The sequence below is a fragment of the Phasianus colchicus genome, chromosome 11 (assembly GCF_987193195.1).
Source record: "Phasianus colchicus chromosome 11, bPhaCol1.hap1.1, whole genome shotgun sequence".
Classification (NCBI taxonomy): domain Eukaryota; kingdom Metazoa; phylum Chordata; class Aves; order Galliformes; family Phasianidae; genus Phasianus; species Phasianus colchicus.
The window spans coordinates 12,825,668-12,848,804 of record NC_143446.1 but is presented as its reverse complement, the minus strand read 5'-3'; the positions used below and the strand labels follow the sequence as shown (position 1 = coordinate 12,848,804).

The window sequence follows — 23,137 nt, the reverse complement described above, 5'->3', positions numbered from 1 at the left end:
ACATGTTTGATTTTTTTTTTCCCCCCCATTTCTAGTGGGACTGATTCAACCATTCCTGACACTTCAGATTTTGGTGCCATTGGGACAAGACTTCTCCACTGAGTTACTGTAAGATTCATAACATTTCCTTGAACATGTAAAGTGGATGCCTGATTGCAGCTGTTAATTCTAATGGCAGATTTTCCATTAAAGCACAATGACTTATCAAGTCAATAAGAAGTAATTAAGCTAATGAGATCATTATTTCTTGGATATTTTAACTGCTGACATTCCTATGAAGATGGAAAAAATCTTGAAATTAAGACAAAGATAGTAAAATTCTGAAGAAATGGGACGAGAATTTATCAAATAAAATATTGGCTTACACAGATCTCCTGAAAATTCCTGTAAAGAAATTAAAATACCTATTCCCAGGGTCCTTTGCTTCATGGCAAAATACATTTATATTCTGATCATTGGATCAACAGAAGAAATACTATGCCATTAGAAGCCCTGCTAATACAGACAGGTTAAATGATATGTAATTAAGCTGAGTAAACTCAAAGCTGAATTTTATGTTTGTCTTTCTGTACTTTTTCTGTTCTTTGATGAATTTCCTGTTTGTAGTTCTTTTTACACTTCCTGCTCCTCTGGTTTTAATTGCTGTATCACTTTGAAAAGTGAGTAGCAAAAGGGATTAAATAAACAAGATATGTCATGCAGAAAACAGAAACCAAGTACACAGATTTGCTTCTCATAGGTTTTCTGCAGACAGATGGTAGAGGCTTAGTGCCAAGTCTGTGAACATTTCTTTGGATTGCTTGTGGTTTTGTACCAGGTTTGGTTCTGTTAAGGTACTTCTTGCCACTCATCTACATGTCTTACCAAGAACTTCACTTTTCTTCCTCTTCTCTTTTTCCATCACTTGCTTTTATTTTTAATAACTGTGAGAATTCCAATTTTCTACCACCCCTTCCATCTTTGCTCTTTCTCTTTTGAGCTCATATCTTAGTTCTCTCCTCTTACATGCATTGTATTTACCATCTATACTGATGAAGTAATCCCTTTTAATATATCTTCATAGTTTTTTTTTTTTTTTTTACAAAGAATAAATACTAATTCAGTGCTGCTTCACTACTTATGATAAAGTTGTGCTTGTTCTGATAATTACTTAAGTAAAATCAATACACTTAAAGTAAATGAAGCTTCCTAGAGGTGCATACACAGAAGATAAAAATTTATTTGAAAAAATTAATGTGTTGCATTAGAAATCAGCTGTAATTTATTGATGTGCCAATAAACTCTATGCAAAGTCTTGCAAAATAGACACTGTATTTCATGCTGACAGACTCCTGATAATCCCATCACTAGTAATAGGTGACTGCCATTCAGTTGTTTTTTTTTCCTGATATTTTGAAAGAAATCTCTGGTTCATTTGTAGAATATTGCTTGTGCTTCTTTGAGTTTCATGGTTCAAGGTGGTTTCTTACTTATTCCATGTATTTACTACTGAATCTTCGAATATCTTTCCCCATGTGAAAATTTGTAGATGCTTACTATGTTACATCTACTCTAAGTAGAGAAAACAGAAACCACACTTCACCAGGTTTTAAGAATTGTGCACACAATGCTCCATGCAACATTTCTACACCTCCCATTCTGCATAGACAGAAATAGTTATGAATTTAGTTTGAGCATCATCCTCCACTGGATTTTACTTAGTGATTCATCAGCAAAAAACAATTTCTGCAAGGTCATCCATCTCTGCTGGCATCAGTGGAGCTCATCCTTTCAACCTGCTCCTATTAACTGGTCATGTGAGATTCCCATCATAAATACTAAATATACAAACAACTGTTTCAATTATCTGTCTTGCTTGTCATTTGGAAAAAAATTAAGCAGAAATGTAAATATGTTGTTATGGGGCATTAATGGATGAATATCACCACATGTGTCAATCTGCTTAACAAATATGTAAAATGCGAATTAGAAATTTGGTGAAGCATAATAAAATCCAGACCATAGTGAAGAGCATTTTATGCATGCAGCCTTTTTGAAGCAAATAATAGCAAAGTTGTTAGTAATACTGGATGTAGCCATCTGCTGTAAACATAGTAGCTGGTTGTTAAATCTTCAGCATTACAGATTTTGCTACCTTTCTGAAATAGCAGAAGTAACTCAATGTTTGGAAAATATTTGTGCATAAAAGAAAACAGCATCTGGTTTGAGTTAGCATTCTTGGTTTAGTTCCCAATATACGGACACATGCAGGTGCTATCACTTCTGCTTGGCATCTCTTCAAGCACAAATACATTCATTCTTCTTAAAATACTCTAATGCCAGTTAGTTGTTATACTTTATTTTTTATAGGTTCATTTTAGATGTTCTCTATCATGTGAAATTAGTAAGCTATATAATAAGTTTCACAGTAAACGAGTAGAGCTGCTGATGTGAGAAAATAGACTTCTGTTGTCCCATAGCTACCCCAACAAAAGAAAATACAGAGGAAAAGTAGAGCTGTCTGAAGCATGACCAAGAATGAGCTCAATTTCTGGTTACATACTGAAATGCTGGATAGGCTTGTGTGTTCTTGCAGTTCTCCCTACCTTTTCTCTTCCTCAAGTTTTTACACAGTGTGTAGGAATAATATTTACTAATTTATTTTGAAAGTAGATTATTAAAAGTCAACAGTGATAATGTTACTTTTAAACAAACAAAGATTTACAATAGGAGTGTTTGTAAACTTAAAATCTATTGAATTATCAGGCTAATTTGTGCTGATAGGACAAATTTAGTGTTTGTTGAGTTATCCTGATGCTACATAGAGGTCAATTTAAGAGAGAGAATGTGTTTGACAAAAAAAGAGGAATTTCTCAGTTCTGCATTTGGGCATCCAGTCAGGATAGAAGCATGCAATAAAAAGCTGTGTTGAAGCTTATGTGCTCAGCTCTGTTTTTATACACATTTCTAACTCATTCCTGTCAAAATACTCTGCAGAGATGGCCAATATCATAATCTGTTATGGATAGAATTCTTTGCGAATAACAGTTTGGATACAGAACTGTGTGATGGAAGGAAAGTATTCTTGTCTAGATGCTAATAAATATTTACTTAGTAGAGGTCAGTCCCCATTATAGTACTGCCTCATTCTGGGTAGCAACTTGGAAGAAGGTAGGAATGAAATTTGCCACGGGTACCAAAAACTAACAAGCATCCAACTGTGAAATAGATATACATATCTTTTCCCACATTGGCAAGAAAAGTAAACTCATCTGAAGGCTTATCAATGCCACTTCTTCAGATCTTCTGGAATATGTTGGTTTTTTTTTTTAATCATAACAATTGTTTTCCTTCATCTGATATCATTAAAGGAACTACTCCCACAGCTGGTTTCTCCCTGACTCTTGGTAGTTTTCTCCTCAATTCCCAGTAGTTTCATGAAGATATTAAGGCTTGTTTCCCTTATTTTCCCCTCACAACCATGAGCCATCAGGAAAAATATAAGAAAAGGCTGCAGCCATTCACAGAATCACATAATGGTCGAGTGTGGAAGAGACCTCCAGAGACTGTCTAGTCCAGGTTACAAGTCTCAGCAAGAATGAGGAGTCCACAGAGAATCTGAGCAACCTGTTCCAGAACTCACTGTTATAATACTTTTTGTTTATATAAACCTTCCATACTGATGGGATTATTTCACCCCATATGCAGGGCTCACATTCTGTAATGTAAAGTTAAGAGTCCGTATTTTACATTTGATCCCTCTTTTTTTTTCAGAAGAAAAGCTTCTGCAATGCATCAAATTTAAGGCTGGTACTTATTCCTTGTTATAGACCCCCTAAACATGTGAACAAGAAGAGATGCTCTTGTTTTATCAAATAAATGAGAATTCAGAGTTTTGAATTCCGAAACATATATGTTAAGTTTTAAGAAGTTTTCTGTCAAAGTTCAGCTAATTATGTGTAGAGGATCCTGCAGATGAAAAGGGCATGAAATGCCCACATGACTTAAGTATTTGCACCTGCTCACAGTTTTACTGCAGGGCTTGTGAACTGTTTAGTAGAATATGGACTGTTACACCTTATTTCCTTTTTTCAAACTCTTGTTTTTGAAAATACAGGCTTATTACTTTCAAATCTTCTGTAAGCACAACTCTCTACATTTATATTGCTAATTTATTCACAGACACCATAATAGCTTGAATTGATGCAAGTTACTTGCTATAATAATTAGTCATCTTCTTAGCTTTGGCAACAAATGTGATAAATTATTCATGTTAGTCTAAGGACCCAGCATGTTTTTAGGTACAGAACAATTAAAAAAAAATGAATCTTGGTTGGTCTTGCAAAGGTTAGTCCAGCCTTTCCAAATTAGAAGCAGGACACATGCAGATTCTGCCCCATTCTTCTAACTGTATTGAAGTTATTGGAAGAGGCTGAATGTAAACTTCACTTAACAGATTCAACTGGTGAGATTATTTGAAATTCTGATGTTTTGCAAGAATGAGGCTTGCTCCTTGAGTTTTTTGAGTCAAGCATGAAATACAGAAACATTCTTAGAGTATGTTAAATTCTTTAGCCTACTGCAGAGATTAACTCATATACTTGCAAGTAAACAACTTATTTTTTAATCATTCTTCCAGTCATCACTTTCACTAATGCAGCAGCACAGCATGGATGGTATTTTAGGAAATATTCCAAATGAGCAGCGTTCTACTTGTCAGATTTAAAAGGATTTGTGCAATTATCATAGAACTGAAAACAAAATGCACAGTCCTAGTTTAAAAATCTGTCACTAGTTACACCAGCATTTGTTCTGAAAGAGGATAGTTATTTTTCTACTGTTTAGTCAGGATAAAGGCTTTTTCTATTGTTTGAGCTTTTTCCTAAAGCTTGCAAGCATCCAGATTTACTTCCTGCCTATTGGAAGTACGTTTTCCTTAGCTCCCTGAACTGCTTCAGTAGCATGTAGTTCCTATTCTTTTTCCTCCACAATTCTCAAGATCCATTAACTAAAAGTTTTTGCTCTTGCTGTGCCTCTTAAAAGCACTTCAATTCTTAGTTCATCTTTCTCCAGTACCTCTTGAGACCATTTGGATCTTCATTAACACCATTCTTTTCTGTGCCCTTCTTGAGTCCATATCCGAGTACCATTTGTGGGGGTAAAACTGGATCTTTCTTTTTCAGCAGCCTGTCTTTCAGTATTTGAATGTGTACCCCTCAGTTGTTTCTCTGAAAGTTACTGAATGGGGAATTTGTGATATTTGTATGAGCTGAGCAGATAGAGACATGTACAAAATTGTTTTCTTGGAGAAACTGACACATGCTTCAGGGAGGGCTCTCTCAGACATTGAAACTCTGTTTCCCTTCAATAACTATAGACTGTTTTTAACATATTTATGCAGTAGGTTCTTCCATTGAATTCCCTCCCCTCACCCCCAATCTTTTGCAGCCATAGAACAAGAATATTCTCTAAGGGGTAATTTCTTGTTTCTCCAGTTATTGAAAGAGAGAATTGAAAATAAGTATTTTTTTTTTTTTTTCTTAAGATAAAGAAGATTTGGTTAAAACTGTAGGTACTAGGTTTGTAAATGGATACATTTACCACTGCTGGAAAGAAAGAAATGAAGATGGTGGGGCAGAATACACATCCTGGAACACCGAGGAAGTCTCACACCTGGAGATCCAGGTGGCTAAAGAAGTTGAGCATTGTCAGTTTCAGTTATTTTCATGACAGTCTCTTCTATAATAGTTTATGAGGAAGTTTATGTTAAAAACTGTCATATCCTGCCATAATTAAATCAGAGAAGACATATCTATTTCTGAACAATACATAAACTTCCAGGTTCTGAATAGTTTACAGAGATGGTAAACTGCTGAGAGCAAGAGCAGCTTTTATTTGTCCACAACGCAGGTAGAAGAAATAGCACTCAAATAAGTATAATTACAAAGGATTGTGAGGTGCATCTTTTCATATGGCAGCAGCAAAGAAAAACTATGAGCATTCTGACAAGTTAATAGTTCAGGAAGACAGGAAAAAAAGTAGTAAGAGACAGTTAGAATATCCTTTTTTAAGGTTTAAGAAGGCTGTCAGTGTGGTTTGAAGAACTACTTGAGTCAGTCCCTTAAACTGCCCACCCCTTTTTCTTTCGCAGTTCAAAGAAATGAAGCAGTAATGATTGTTTACCTAAAAAGAAAATTGCTGGCAAAGTTGAGATCTGACATACAGCAATAGCTATCACAAGTAAGAGCAGAGTGAGGTGCACAGTGATTCAAGGGTTTGCAGCCTTACAGAGCAGCAGATGCAATTGCTTTAAATCCAAGAACAATAGCAGTTACGATCCAGTAATAAAGAAGGAATCACTTACCTCTTTCCAAGGATCAGGACTCACTGAACACTCCAACAGAGACAGTCTCCAAGTAGACATACTTCTCTTGCAGCTGCTGGGCCTTAAATGTGGTTAGGGAGGGGGTGGACCCAGGGTCACACACATGAATTGCTTCCACCTGTGCTCCTAGGGCTGGCTACACCCCTTCCCCAGGTGCTCAATCATTGGTTCAGGTCATGGTCTAACAGTTGCCATCCAGTTTGGTTGATAGAGTTTGTTGTTCAAAATGTCCAAGTACAGTAAATAACATGATCTGGTGTTAGCAAGAAAATATAGTTTTGTCTTTTTAAAGGGCAGACTTTTTAGCAGTATATAACTCCGTAGTTAGAATAAATGGATTAAATGTGATGCATTAGTTTATAATTAAGATATCTATTACGTACATATAGCAGGTGTGAATATAACCTTTTCTTTGTAAATATGAAAGGACTGATTGTCTTTCTGGAATAGATAAATTTATGGAATGAAAAAGAAAGTGCAGAGAATAACAGTCAATAAACTGAATAACACAGACAACAGAATTAGCTACAGGCATAAATAACTGCATGGTAAGGGTAATTTGTTTTGATTTGGGAAAAGATATTTGCACTGAACTTTCCACTTATTAATACTCATTAGAATATATACATGTATACTTCATCTATGCTGAGGAAATCAAAAACTATTTTCTAGAGTTACAGTTTTCTAAATGAATTGATAGAGTTGGCTGTGTTTCAGAAGAACTTACCATAAACAGAATTTATTACGAAATTGAGAGAGAAAAAGCCACACAGATAAGGTGATATCAAAACCAAGATGTTAGCATATTAATAGAAGTTCTCTGAACGTGTTAGAAGAATTAATGACCATTTCAAGAATGTTTTGGTTTGGGTTTCTTGGTTCTTTTGGAATGTGTACAGTTCTAAGAGTACTGAAACTGTCACAACAAATTATTCTCGATCACTGGAAATATCAGCTCATTCTTTCAGTTGGGAAATCGATGGCAAATATGTCGATTATCTCGTTGAAAGAGCTCAGGAGTCTCCAGTTCTTCACAATTGCTTATATTTGAAAAGCACTTCTGTTCTAACAATCAGATTTCCTGATTCTCTTTTAATGAACCTGACACCAATCGTACTGCCATTCTACGGATACTGTTTAAGAAGAGTTTAGTGGGTGGTTTTTTGTTTCCTTATTTGTTTCCAGAAAATGATTACCAACGTAGAAAATTTCAGTATATAAAATGAAAGGTGGTTCTTCATAACTTATTCTCTAGGCCTAGGTAGCATATTTCATCTTTTGTTCTGTAGATATTTGATTGGTTATCAATGTAACTGTTTCAATGATGGCAAAGTACAGTGCTCTGGATTTCAGATGATCAGGCAACCAGTTCAGTAGCTCCAATTTACAAGTATTATGTAAAATAAAACATGAATGAAATAGAAACTGTCCCTGAAAAAGCAAATTTGAGAATCTGTGACCATTGCAAATCACAAAACCATTGATACTCTTTTGCTCTTTCTGTCTCTAAAATGGGAAGATGTTGGTACTACCCAGTATTTATGAAGACCATCACTTTTATAGACAAGAAGGCTCGAAGATGACTAAAATTTAATATGCTAACATACTAATAGTTAAAATATACCTGTCTATTTACTGCCTGGATTTTGACTAGGATATGTGGAAATTTCTGTGAATAATAAATTGTATGGCAATTGTATGCTTCTTGCATAGCAACGTTAATAAAATACCCACTTTCCTGTTTGGTAAACTTTCAGGTTAAGTCATTTATAAGAAGAAAAAACACTTTCATTTTAAGAACAAGTGAGCCTGATAAATGAAGTATTTCTTCAACAGTCCAATGTCATTTTTTCTGAGTTCATTTTAAGCCTTGAATTGAACATTAACAAATGGTTATAAATGATTATACATACAACAAAGTGAATAGGTAATCTGAGAAGATGAGTTTATCTATACTCTTGGGTAGCTGTAACTATTTACTTGCAATCTGGCTACAGTTACCATTGTGAGGAGAATAGTCAATCAAAGTAGAATATATAAAATAAAATTGAAAATTGAATTGGAAGGTAATTTTACTTTCAAATGGTTTGCAAATGTAGATGTTAAGTGTGAAATGAATGCAGTTAATGGCCGTAGCTGGGAGAGTTATGCACCTGCTGATCACAGGAATATTATTATAAATGAGGTTGATTTTCCTGTTGACTACCTCATTTTTCTCAACATGGTCTCATTACTTTTCTATCACGTCTGACCCTTAGATATAAATACTCAAACACAGATGTTGTAAAAATATATTAACTCTTATATGGATTTTTTAATATGTCTTTGAAAATCAGGAAGCAGTGTAACTGAAGAGTCTGTAAGTTTTACCACTTCCTGAATAATTCTCTTTTCTCTCCCAGCAAATAAATTATTTTATAGAATTTTAAGACTATCTTCTTTCTTCAATTTTGCCCCTTCTCCAAATGTTTCACCAGATTTCTACTGTAGAATATAAATATTTTTATTGTTTTAAATTTATTTACTGAAATAAGTTTTAAACTTCTTTCGGTGTGCTTATAACTATATATCTAGGGTTTGCTTCTTCTTTATAGCATACATGCCATCACAAAAAGCATCTTATTTTAGATTGATGTTTCAGAGCTTGACATAAACATGCATATTTTTATCTAAATGATCATGTTTGTATTGCACTTTGGAATGTAACTAAGCTGTACATTTACTAATAGCCTTTTTACTGCAAAGGTACCTAATATGTTTCAAGAGGGAGAAAAATAAAAATTTTCATATAAAAATAAACTATGACATTTCAACATATTCCTTGAACTAATATTATGAAGTGAAATAAAATTTCTCTTCCCAGTTATTCAGAGATATGCACAATTTAAGCTCAGGTTGGTACTGTTTTGTCATGACATCTTTTATATCAACATTTTCCATTGCAAATAACAGTGAGTTTCAGCAAGAACAGTCTTTTTGTTTGGTGCTCCTGCAACTACCTGATTCAACCCAGTTGCTCAGCTAACTGCATAGCCAAGACATTAGAGATGTTTCAAACAACCACTACTGCCATTCTTTGGAATTGTTTGGCACCTCAATTGCACAGCACTTCTGAGCAGCAAGATTTAGAATAGAGTGGAGAGTTCCTGAAAAATGCAGCCCTACACTTTCACTGAAGTGTATAAAAGAAGTGGAGAGATGGATGGAGCTGTGCCTGGATCTGGGGCGCAAGTTTAGCTGTATGGCCAACTTGATGATCTTAGGAGAATTATTGTTTTGCTCCAATTTCATCAAAAGTAAAATCAAGCCCAGAATCGTACCATTGTAAGACACTTTAAGATCTTGTGATGAAAGCACTTTTCAAGAGCTTGATGGTATTATTCATCCATTCATAAATATACATGCAGCTGATACTGAAATCTCCTGTCGATGGCAGTGCTGAGGACGTAATGCTGTACTCTGGCACAGAAATTATATTTCTTTCTTCAAGATGCATTCAGTTTATTTGTGGAATGACTGATCTCTCAAAAGAAACTGCTAGTAGACTCTTCAATTCTGTTTTGATTCACCAACCAGTCTTATGAGGATGAATAAATCAGGCTACGAATGGGAGAGTGAAGATCCAGCAAATTCTGGAAAGCCTCTGGACCTCTTTTACTTTGTGTGATGTTCACAACATTAGTGGGAAAATAGAAGGAACTCCCATGTTTTTATCCAGTAGAACCCTTTGGTATTCACTTAATTGCAGATGTTTTGTACTGAATGATGTCCTTTGCTGAAGTCTTGAATTGCCAAAAATAGATGTAAAATTTAACACACCAGAGTGAATGCCTTTCTCACTTGACCCCAGGAATCCTGAGAACATTTCAGAATGTTTATCAGCAAATTTTGGGTGACAGCATTTCATTAGTTCAGCAGCAGGTAGTCCTTACTAATTAAAAATATTCTTGTTTAAAAAAGAAAAAAGAAGTAATCTACAGGGTAGTCTCACAATTTCAATTTAAAGTCTCACAAGCCCAGAATTTAAATCATAATTATTTATGAGTAATTACTTTTTAAAAAAATAATAGTGACAGAAAGTTGTTTACAGTAATTATTTGTCACCTTCTCAGAGGGGCTGCTAATTATAGAGAAATATCCATCTGTTAGAAATGGGGTTGTTCAGAAATACAAGAAAGTTTACTGTGATTTCCCCACAGAGACTGCAGCCTTTAAAGTCTGTTGTTCAGTATCACAGAGTGGTGCTGTGGGGCAACATCAACGTTCTGCTGCTCACAGGACTTGAAGAAAGCAGAACATGAGCAGTCTCTTTTTCAGTTGAATGCAAACCTAGAATTTGTGATCATGGCTGCGGTCTAAATCTATTACAAGTGTTCAAATTCAGTGTCCTTAGTGTCATTGTGAGATGGCCTGAATAGTGAACGATGCACTTCAGTATTATGTTTTACACTGGAAGGTGTGTGCTCAGAAAGTGAAATGAACAGACGGCCTTATGTTTAAGAATGACAGAGGCTCTTTTCAGGAAAGGAAAGCAAATAATGTTTTTCTAGTTAGAAGGTGACAGTGTATCCCAAGATAACACAAGCTTAAGGGCAAGAAACAAGTGTGATTATTAAAGGCTACTGGGTTCTCACTTCAAACAAATTGAATTCTTTCATAGTCTAAAGGGCTATGGAAATCTAGGAAAGAGTGTAGACTGTTGAAATAAAATTAGCATGTAAAGTGATTTTATATATGCAGGAATATCACCACCAAGGTTGAATTTGAGAAAGAAATCTCATTACTCATCTTGTAAAAAGGAATTCTTAAATTCTCTATTTGCTATCACTGACACAAAGGTTCTGCATAAGAATAATAGGGCTTTTTGTGATTGCTAAAGATACTGGGTTATTGAATTGACAAAGATCCATCCTGTTCTCTCCTGCTTTTATTTTGCAGGATAACTGATTTAGGAAATATTAAAAGAAGATTATATTTATCAACAGTCCACAAGGAGTTGTCTGTAACCCCTCTGCATGCAAAAATTCCTCTGTTTATGATCAAGCGCAAAATAGTAGGTACTTGGGGAGTGTTCCTTTAACTGTGGGTGAGCAGACTTTTTTATCAGAAGGATTTTATATAAGTCTACAGACCTGTTGAAATTATTGTTTGCTTCAGCGTGCAATTGATTCACAATATGTGTGTATCCCACCTACTGGATGGTATCAGAGCCACTTAATACTGTTCTCCAAGATTAATGCTGTTTGTGTTGTGTTTATCTGTCACTTTTACTGTCTATTCAGCCTGTGGCCATGTCTCTCATTCTTCTTTATAGTGCTCCTGTTCACACGTACCTTTTCCTGTAGTGACCTTTTATAACATTTGCTGGAGCTGCAGCTGTCAATTATAGTTGATGACTACTTTCATGTGCTCCAGGTTTCTCCAGTTTCTAGAATATATAAAACACTATATATCAGCCTGATGAAAATAAAACAGTAGCCGTCACATTCTCCCTATTTTCTCCCATACTCAGCTAGGGCATATGATAATACCTGTCAGGATAGAAAACCTAGGAGGTTACCATATAACCTCGTAAAAACTTGAGTCTTGAATACCTCTTTAGAAGAACTGTTAGAAACACAGGTGTGAGCATAGCTCTTCTTAAACACCTCCGGCTCTATCTGGAAGACATAAAGCCACAAGAAGACATATTTTGTTAGTTCTCTTTTTAGTATTACTTGCTTTATGCAAAACTTTTTTCCTAGGAATATACTGAATTTTATTGTGGCCCATATCCAGATAGATACTGTAGCTACTCATTTCTGTATTACAAAAAACAACAATATGCAAGTGGAAAATGTTCATTAAACATTTTTCTCACGAGTTGCTTATTTTGAAATAGCTGCAGAATGTATTGTGGGTGTGGTAGGGAACTGAGCTCACTTGAACTGACAGTCACTAGGTTGTATGTAGTGAGTTGCTTACATAAATAGTTATTGCACAAAAATATCTTTTTGAATATCAAAATGTTATGCACTGTGGGTCACGGCCTGCAAGGATCTAATACTCCACAAAAGGCTTCATTTGTTGAGATCTGTACACTAATACACTTCTGCAGTGATTAGTGTTTGGGTTTTATTAAATAATTTTGCTTCTTCTTTCTAGTGGTGCAATTTGTGTATTGACCTGGTAGCATTCACCAGTGAAATATTCAGAGGAGCCATCTTCCAGTCCTTGGATGGAATTATTATTTCAGCTAACTGTAAGCTGAGGAAGATCTTCACGTTAAAATCCAAGCCTCAAGATACAGCTGAAGAAAATGGTGTGTTATAATTGCTTTCTAGACTTAATCATAGCTGTTTATATTATAAAATCAAAAGCTTCCTGGTCTTCAGATTTACAGCTTGAAAAATTATCTGACTACTTGAAAATTAAAGGAATGGGACAGTATATTAAATCTGTTCAAGGTGGACTTCACATGACAAATATATGAATGTTCTTCTGCTTAAGTATCAACTTCATTAAAAGCATCTTATTGAAGGAATTCTGACAAGATTTGTCAAGTAGAGAACATTTTTTCCAACAGTGCTGTAGTTTTTTTCTTTTCCAAGGGAGAGAACTTCATTCATCACTGGAATTTGCAGTAATAGATGAGGAACTGAAAAAGCACAACTGACATTATTTATTTTAGAAGAAAAAAAATAGGTCTAGTTCAGCATTCAGAAATGCAGTTTCACACATTTTGTATCTTTCAAAGGAAACTCCAGAAAAAAAGGGCTTGGTTTCTGAAGGAAAAAAATGTTTAGCAGGACTGTCAATGTAACAAAATGTGTCTTGCATTAGGAAGACCTAAACCAATAAGGGAGAGTATGTGATCATTGTGATTACTCCCATTTTTTTCTTTGTTTGTGAGCTTGGAAAAAAATATTAATTCACTAAATGACTACAGAGAAAACTCAGTAAATTCTCAGTGGAAGCTGCACTGAGAGGCGGTGCTGGCTTTAATTTAATTTAATTCCATCAGCACTTTTTTTTTTTCTCTTGTCCATTCTAAACAGATTTTGAAGTGTACATAAATGGTCTAAATGAGTTCTAGAATTCCAAAACATAGTTAACATAATGAGTAGACAGCTTTAATGAACTGTATGCATGGTAAAATATTGCACTTTTAATTACTGGATTATCATTTCTATGATTATTACACAGCTGGTGGGCATTAGTATTTTCTGTGTGCTTATGAATTTCCTTCTGTAGGCAAGGCTTCAAATCAGGTTTTAGCTCAAGGTTTGGCTGCATAAAAATAGCATGATACTTCATACTCAATTACAGAAAAACAATAAAAATGCTTTTTTTGTTATTAATTACTTTTCAGTTAATGATCATGAATTGATAAAACTTTTTTTCTTATCAGATGACTGGGACAGTTCAGTTTTGAGTGCAGTGATGGTGTAACTTGTGGTGATGGTTGAGCTCTTTGCTTTAACCTCCTCAGTGGTGGGAGTAGTGTTCTCAAGGTTAACGTGTTACTCTTCTGTAGTACTTGTATATGCTGTGTACTGTATTCTTAAAATGATAGCAAGTAAAAAGGAGAAACCACTTTTACTAAGAAAGTATTTTTGAATGAGATCATTGAAATGGAGAGGGAAGAAGAATTAATTCCTTTGCCCTGTGATATTGAGGCATATAAGCTTGATACACACCTCGTTTCTGACTTCCATGTAATTCAAAGTTACATATGTTTTTTTATTGCTATGTATTGTCTCACTGTAATAAATAATATATGGGGTTGGTGAAAAAATAGCAGTTAGTACTCATCTTGGCTAAATAAGTATGACCACTACTGTAACATGACACGAGACAGCTGATTTTTTCTATCAGATACTCAATTCTTGACCCATTATTTGTGTTTAGTTTTGGAGTTATACTTTCCTCCTGTTCCAGGAAAACTGGCTAACATTCTTTAGCTTATTACAGTCTCGTCTCACAGAAGCTTGTAGGAATTTGCATCCATACTTCAGGAAGAGTTCTGACTCTGAAAATGTTATTTTGTACAGAACAATTTTCATAAACTCAGTTTATATTGGTTCTGAAAGGGAAAGCAGTAAGATCATGTTCTACTAGTACCTGCTGTCACAGGAAGAAATAGGTTGACGGCTTTTTGGTTTAGTGTAGAAGTAGTATAATGGTATACAAGGTTTGGAATTAAGTCTTGTCCAATTTTTTATTTGCATGTGCAGGACTTTGCTATTTGCTACTCCAGTCCCACTGATAGTTGGTTCAGAAGTTCACTTTGTCTAAAAATCAGCATATCACAATTAGAATGAAAACTATAATTGTAATAAAATATTAACAAAATGTATTTTGTGACTCTGTTTTACTTGTTCATTGACAAATCAAAGAATTTGTTTCACTTGGCTATTCCAGCCTTTGCTGGTATTCTTTGGTCTAAAATCATAAACAATACCATCTTAAAAATAAGGATGTATATCCTCCTTAAAATTAAGAATTATAGCAAATGTTACAAATGACTGTAATGAACAATATGTGTTATCTAATTAACTAGAAACGTAAAGCCAATATTATGCCATTGTCACCTGTGAGTGAAGATGATGTGTTTTTATTCTAGATTCGTGCGTTGTTCCATTTACACCATGTGAGACAACAGATGTTATTCCTCGATCCTGCCAACTAAATACAGATGTGCCACAAGTTACACAATTGCTGAACTTGGCTAAAATTCACAAGCCAGAAATAAAATGCAGGAGTTCTCCAGTAACAATGCAAGAAACAGGTATTCTGTTGTTTTAAAATACTGTGAATGTGGTCCATACAGCATGCATACAGATAACAGATGTTTGCTGAGAAAGCATGTTATATTTTTCTACTGTCTTCAAATAAAATATAACGACTCTTAAATTAAACTTATTGAGTACAATAGTGTGAGTGATGTATCTAAACCACCAGCAGCAAAAAGTTTGTTTGAAGATAGAGACCTCAACATCCCTATCCTACGTGAAAGTGAAACAAATGAAATGTCTTCAGCTTAAAGATTAACCTTTATTTTTAACCTCATCTAACAAACATTGCATGTACTTCCAGACGTGCATTTCAAAGTTCACACACCAAGCTTGCTTGAAAATGAAAGCTTTGGTATGTTTAAGTAAATTTCAATTGGAGAATGGGTTTTTTAGCCACTAAACATTTTGTTTATTTGATATTCAAAAGACCAAATTATTTTTAGTCTCATCCACTTTTAATTACACATATTATTTCATTATGCCATCAACACACTGTTATGTGTTGATGTAGATAATTAATTGCAGTCAATTAATGTGTTCATAAACAGAAATTTTAATGCAAATCAGATTTTATAATTGGAGCTAACAACATCCCAAGGTAGTCAGCAAATTAAAGAAATTGATGTTGGGTCATCTAATCTTGTGAGATGGCAGCTGTTAGCAGGAACCAAATGTCACATCACAAACAAAGGAAAAAGCTAATGGCAGAAAGTGGCTTCTTTTGTGCTTATTAGTACAGTAATCTACAATGTTTGGTGATTAATGTATGATCTTTTTTTTCATTTCTGTGTTGGCAATGGAAATAGAACTTATCTAGAATGAATATTAATCAATACTATAAAAAGGCTTTAGAAAATCTACAAAATGTGTTTCTACTTGATTTCTCTTTTCTTCATGAAGATGTCTCATCTCAAAAGTAAGGTAGTAATTTTACACTTAAAGCTGTAGCAAGAAAAGAACCTTCACACATTGCAAGTTTTAATTCTAAATTAATGTGAGGTTACACTAATTTATTTAGTAGCTCTGGAAAGAACAATCCACTGACAATCCTTTTTTTTTGCAGAACAGCTGGCATTTTTTTTGCTTGAAAAAATGATAACAGAAATATTTTAAATAGTAAAAAATATCAATAAAGGGCTATTACTTATTTATTAGAGCTGTTTTTTCTTACTGCCACAGGTTAGGTTTCCATTGAATTTCTACAGAAATCATTTAAGTTTTCTTGTGTGTTTCAGTGTAGCCTCTTTTTAAACAAAACTTTAAAGCAAGGAGATTAGAAATATGTCTGTATAATGGACCAAAAGTTTCTTGCTTGTATGTTGATACTCTTCCATAAAATGCTTATTTGCTTAAAGTAAAAAGATAGTGAACTTTGAGTACAAATTTCTGGGGATTGTGCTATCAAGGAACATAATTTTTGTGTATGTCTAGGACTGATAGCTCTTTCATTTCTGTTGATTTTAAAGTTATTAATATTTATTCTAAGTACTGTAATATATTTTTAAAACTGATTGTTCTTTACTTAGCTCGCTTGGTTAATAGAAGGCAAGGCAATAAGAAGAGCAGTAAAACTCAGGATGTGTCACATATTGCATTTGGATCAAAGATCCTTGGACCACCTCCATCTTCAAACAGAAGAGTCAGCACAAGAGTATCTGGAGAGGTAAGAAGACTTACATTGCAACAAAACTTCTGCCCTTCTACAAAGAAAAGATTGACCAGTAAGAAGGAGACTTGCACCCAAAACGTATTTCAGAATTGATACGAGGCTACATCATATGTATGTGTGTGTGTAAATATTTTTTTCTTATGATGATGTCTTTCAAGGTAACAAAGACTGTGGGTAGCAAAAGTAATAGATCATACCAACTTCAAAGTTCAGGAAAAAGAAGTGAATCCCTACAAAACACTGAGAGACTGGAGCTGTCATTCTCACCATGCAGTGATTCTTTAGGTCAAGGAGATAAAAGAAATACTCACCAAGCAGCTAAAGGTGTTCATCAAAATGGTAAGAGCCTAAAGGGAACAATATGTAAAGAACTCATCAAATTTTTTTCAGGATTCTGACTTCAGAGTGTAAGACTTAATTCTCAATTTTACTAATCCTTTACCTATCCAGTTAATTACTGAATACATTTATGTGAAATTATGGCTTATTCTCCTATATGATCTTGGAAAAAATGCTCGTTCTCTGAAGGTTTTGTAAGCATTTTGAACCAAGGACCACCACCTGCTGACAATAGCTGCAGGGTAAACATATTCCTGTCTACCTCATGCTGTGCATGTAACTGGGCTAGTGCAGTGATTCTTGATAACTTTGCAGGTTTTGCAAGACTATTTTGTGTACTTCTGTATTTTGCCCTTCTGTACACAGTGCTAAATTTTGACTTTATTTTGTCTGTCATATTCTTGCTGCCCCACAAATTCCTGTGCTGTTCAGAACATGTTTGTATCCCAGAGCAATGCCCTATGCTGTTCTTCCATACCTCAAGTAGGAAAAGCATACATGTTCACAGGTATTTGATACATCTGACTTGTATTTCAGACTCTGCAATTCAGACTCAGAAAACCTCTGAGAATGGAAGAACAGATTTTCAGCTCCCCTCACCACAAGATCCATCAACAGACAAGAACAGTCATAGAAGATTATGTCTAAAAAATGCAGAAGAAAACACATGGGAGATAACCACTGGTATGTTGCTAATTTTATGTTATTTTACATCTCAGTTCTGTGTGGGGCAGGGGACTATTTGTTGTAAATTTCAAAGGACTCGGAAGCAGTTCACATAAAATAAAAATGTATGTGCTGTAGGGATTATGGAAATCAAACACCCTGCAACAAAAGTGCTTCTGAGCACTGATAAAGATTTGTAGGATTAAGCAGAGTACCAGTGCATGAATGGATAAAAAAGAAAAATTCCATGCTTTCTTTATTAAAGGGAAAGAACTAAAAATATTTTTTTCTTTAAATCTCTATTAAATTTAACACTAAAGACTCCAAACATTGAATGTTTACTTTTTTCTTATTATTATTTCTGGATGAATGTGTTCTGATGAACTTCCCATAGGCAAATTATTCATTAAAGAAAACCTGCTATCCTCTGTTCTGAACTTCTCCAGAGATGACAGTGGGAAAATGGTAGGCATTCTTTGAGGAAAAGTTCACAGGGAAAAAAAGCACATCACACAAAATATGAGGGCCCTACTAATGTTAAATAAAATTACACCATCCAACATTTGCATAAAATACTGTACAAGTCCTTTACAAAAGAAAGTAAAACATATACTGACATTATCAAATGAGAAAAAAAAAACCAACACTCCTAACTCATCCTTACCAACCATTTAACATTTGCATTCACATTGAATACCTAATACTAATAAAAGCAAATAAATAGTTACTGTAATAACTTGTATTGTAGTAGTTGTTCATGCACAATGTCAGGATTGTAATCCCACAAACCTCAGAATTTCATGTTCAAGTCAGGAAACTCCTAGCAACTGATCTTGTCCAATAGCAAACATCCACAGGCTTGGTTCAACAGCACTGACTCAGCCAAAAGCACAGTTGTCACACCTCTGATGTGTGTTAATGTACATACACCCATGACAATTTGTTGGCACAAAGCCTTATTCCCTAAACAGGTGCAAAGCATATATGATTTTTGATTCTCCATTTATACAAAACAAATTGTAGCAACAAGAATCTGTCATTTACAACTCTTTTCTTATAACCAGACTCTTAGTATTCTTAAACCCTGTGCAGCCATCACCTTTGATCATCTTGGGACATCACTATACTTGTGCCATTAGCTTGAGTAAATACTAATTTAAGTTTCGTGAGTGGAGAACTTTCATAGGTAATTTTTTTTTATTTCTTTAGAGATTGGTCACTATAATTTACTGTATCTTCTATATTTATCACAGAGCTCAAATCAACAAACGTTCCATAGCAGGTACACAGTACTTTTATAAAGGTAAATTATTTTTAAGCAAGAAAAAAAAAGAAGAGTAAGCATTGTTTATAGTTTGTCAATCTTAAATGTGCAGTGTTGAAACCTTCATTAAAATGTTAGGCTGCAATTAGAAGCTTTACCGTAAGTCTGACTGTGTAGAAGAACTAATTAGATGTTTAGGTGATCATTCTTGCATTTATCGTGTTTGCTGCAATGTTGTGATTACATAGCAATTTACATATTTTGCTAAGAAGATGCTCCAAATTGTTCATTACAATTGACATGTAAATGCTGAGTATAAAAGAAAAGTGCAGTATAGTTTGCAGTTGAGAGATAATAGGATTTGGTTTGGTCGAAAACTCTCCATATCTTTCTCATGTAGACCATTAACAAAATGGCACAGTGATTACAGGTTACTGAAGTTGCTGAACTCAATACCTCATGTAAAATGTCATTTGAAAACCTTCCAGACTTAAAGTTTTCTCTTGCGGTTTCACTTGTACCTGCATACAGCCTTTTACATGTAAATCCAATTACCTGGCTAATTGAGATATGTTTTCAGGTGAGTGTGACAAAGTGATCAAAGAGAGAACCTGCTCTTCTATCCTTTGACAAACTTGTAGTTATTGATCAAAACAAAAGGCCCTTGGATTTATACAAGAAAAGGGCGCTTCTTAAGAGCTATGAATGGCATCACTCATTTCTTGAGACTTAAAACAAACGGCATTATTTACACGTTCAGCTTGCAACTCTTAGAGTCCCTTACAGTTTAAAAGTGATGTCTGTATATTTACAAAATGCAGTTGGTATTGTACAGTATAATATTATCTAATTTAAAAAGAGTTTGCATGAAAAGCCTTGAGGCTTCTGACAACAGGTGCTCTTCATTTAGAGACTGAAAAATTTTCTCCTCTGGCACAAGTAGGTGCAAGCCATGAATATACAAGATGTGTTAAGTCCCTACTTTTCACCTGGTACAAACTGCTGTGTAGGATGCTAACCACAGTTCAATAGCTTCACTGGCTGTGTTCAGTAAACTGGAATAATCAGAGCAGCATAGTAAGAAGGCAGGCATTCCTGCCAGCATTCTCATTTTTCTCTTTCTTTTGCTTTCATTTAGTTCAAAATCTATTTTTTTTCCAAAGCTGAATCTGCCTAGAGTAATAACTGTTTCTAACAAAACTGAGAAAGAATCAAATTCCATAGTAAATTTACTCTGCTCTGTGACAGCAGGCATTTTATTATTGCAGTGCTACTTTATTATTAGGTTTTTAGTATTTTTTATTGAGGTTGTTTTTTTTTTTTTAATATGGTTGGTAACTTTGTTTTATGGAGCCAGAAAGTTTCCAAATCTAGTGAATAATCCACACCACACTACCTTTAATGAAGACAAGGGAGTATTGCATACTTGAGCAGTTCTCCTTTTCTCAGATGCTATTTGAGATTGGTTTTAATCAATCAAATTGACATTTTTTTTCAATGTCATCATTCCAAACAGTAAAATATAACCTAACAATGAGAATGTAAAAATGGTCTTTTCATGTTTATCTGGTGCACTCAATCTTTAAATCCATTTCTGTAGTTTATTGTTTGTTTTAAAATTGGCAGATTAGTACAGTCAGTGTTCAGGGAAACTCGGTGAAACAGATATCTTCATACATTTTTCATGTCATGCTGTTTTTCCAATAGAGCTATAGTTTGAAATTGAGATTTAAACCATAGGTTCTAGACATAAAAGAAAGTGTAGAAATTCAATAATAAAGAAGCAGCAGATTGCAATATTATGAACTTTCCACCAAGTATGTGTGATTTTTGAAAGGAAAACGTCAACCACAAAAATAAGCCTATAGAAAAAGATCAATTGCCAATTTTAATAAAGTTATGTTTTCCTGGAATGAAACTCATTTTCAAATCTTAACAGCTAGATAGTTTCAGCCTTGAAAATTACAAGTTTGCATGTCATGTGTTGTATCCTGTGCATTTCTTGAGCTGTGATCAGGAAATGTTTTGGTTGAGCTTGCCTCCCTAGAAAACAGCCTGATCTCTTTCATTGAACCTTCATCACTCTTCCAAATGTATACATCAGAATATCTGCATTACAAAAAAAACCTTATTTTTCCCTATGACTTCTAGAGAAAAGAGAGTGATCAGTATAAAGTATAGTTTATGTGTTTTACATTGTAGTAAATATTTTGCATTTCAGATGAATGGGTGTTTCCAGAAAGTTTCACTGAGAACATTCAGTTGGATGGGAGCGAGCAGCACGCAGCCACTCAAGATTCAGCCTGCTGTGATTTAACCTCACCAGAGACCACCTCTATTGAACATCAGCACAATGAAATGGGTGATCACGACATGAATCATAAAGAGATTTTCACATTTTCATCAAGACCTCGATCAGCTCCTCATGGGAAATCCCCAAATATATCACCAGAACACTGTATTTTCCCTCTGGACTTGAAGCAAGACAGTAACCGCATCCAGGGTGAAACCCAAACTAAAGATAACTTTCAAGGAACTGATGGTAGTGAAGAGGTAGGCCACTTTGTACGTGCAATTCTTGATAAAATAGTCTTTGTCCTAAAACTCCTAAGTTGAGATTCTGTCTTCCATGTAGACAGGGAAGATAAATCATCTTTTCCCCATGTACCTTTAAGTAGATTTGTCTCTGTCAGGTTGCTGTATCTAACTGAATACAGGGGGGAAAATGAAGGCATTCCCTCTGTAACAAGAGGACAAAAGAAACTTAAGTCTCTGTCAGCCCTTATGCCAGTACACAGATGTGAGCATTCTTTGAGCATCCTTATAAAAGAATTTAGGAAAGCCTGCATCATAGATTTTAGCAAGACATGTTTGTTATGCTTGAATGAGTAAATAAGGCTTCATTGTGCCTTTCAGAACTGTAAGCAGAGACTGCTTTGCTCACCAACTTTGTCACACATTCTGGTGTATTTCATTTTTAATTACAAAATCTGTTTCCCAGCATTCCAATCTTTTCCTTATACTAAGGAGTAAAATACAACCAAGATACCTAACACTAGGACACACGAAACAGAAATATTCTTCAGTTCTGGGAATCTATATTCCTGATGCTAATTACAACAGACAATATTTTTATCAGGTTTTTTTCCTATGATTTTGTGGGTTTCCCCACTATCTGCAGCACTTAGGCCTGTGAGGCTTTGTTATTTCAACCAAGGTTTCAGAATTTCAGAGTTAGATCAGTTTTAGTCAGACTAGTAATTCACGAACAGTATTGTGTATGTGATAACATACTGAAGATACAGAACTGTTTGGATTTCAGATAATTTCATTGTCAGTTATCCTCATGTAAACAATCAGTGGCTTATTTTTGTGACATGCCCCACTAAAAGCTCTAGGCCTCAGTTCATCTGGCAGTCTGTTAATGCTGCAGCAGACCAGACTGAGGCTGTCACCAGGTGGCTGGCACATTGTTGGTTTGCTTGTATTGCTGGTGGATTCATTTGCTGCAAAACAAACAGAGTTGCAAAAGAGCTACGTCCTTGATGAGCTTCTCTCCCATTTAAAAATCCTAAAAATCCAAAGCACTCATTGCTTTTCCATTCAGACATTAACAGATGCCATCATCCATCACAAGAAGCTTACTGTCCTGGGATATGAAAAAGCCCACATGCTGCATAACATCACCAGTAATGCAGGAAAGCACGAGGTCCTTGATGGATAGACAAGGCCCAGTGACAAATGTGAAGCAGTGTGTGGTGTTCTTGGGTCTTTACCTTACCCAGTACTGCGAAAGATCTATTGCTCCTCACAAGGAGCTATAAATCTCACATCATTGCATGTTATCTGTAATGTCCTGCCATACTGTCATCCTGCCCCAGAGATTCAGTGCCAAGTGCAGAAAGATAAAAGCAATGACCAAACACTCCTGCCTTGACAGCACAGAAAGAACATTGTGGCACAACATTAATGATCATTTATAAGGCTGATGCAAGAGAGACTGAAAGAGTATTCCTATCTTGCCTACAAAGATTTACACTGCTTTGCTAACTTAAAAC

At 34.9% G+C, this 23,137-nt stretch overlaps 1 protein-coding gene and 1 long non-coding RNA gene across 6 annotated transcripts in view; one reads left to right on the top strand and one right to left on the bottom strand.

The window, feature by feature from the left end:
- CFAP20DC (CFAP20 domain containing) overlaps positions 1–23,137 on the top strand; it is a 62,823-nt gene that overhangs the window by 9,801 nt on the left and 29,885 nt on the right. For all 5 annotated transcript variants that reach the window (XM_090148317.1, XM_031606434.2, XM_090148313.1 and 2 more), the window contains 8 exons: positions 36–108; positions 11,303–11,417; positions 12,509–12,665; positions 14,970–15,134; positions 16,668–16,804; positions 16,969–17,149; positions 17,687–17,833; positions 21,301–21,632. In XM_090148317.1, the coding sequence (XP_090004443.1) occupies positions 36–108; positions 11,303–11,417; positions 12,509–12,665; positions 14,970–15,134; positions 16,668–16,804; positions 16,969–17,149; positions 17,687–17,833; positions 21,301–21,632 (1,307 nt within the window). The remainder of the gene's footprint in view (positions 1–35; positions 109–11,302; positions 11,418–12,508; positions 12,666–14,969; positions 15,135–16,667; positions 16,805–16,968; positions 17,150–17,686; positions 17,834–21,300; positions 21,633–23,137) is intronic.
- On the bottom strand, positions 11,434–15,001 carry LOC149916446 (uncharacterized). Its single transcript, XR_016470136.1, has 3 exons — positions 14,938–15,001; positions 11,959–12,024; positions 11,434–11,792 (listed from the first exon to the last, which is right to left on the bottom strand). It is a non-coding gene; the product is annotated as an uncharacterized LOC149916446 (long non-coding RNA).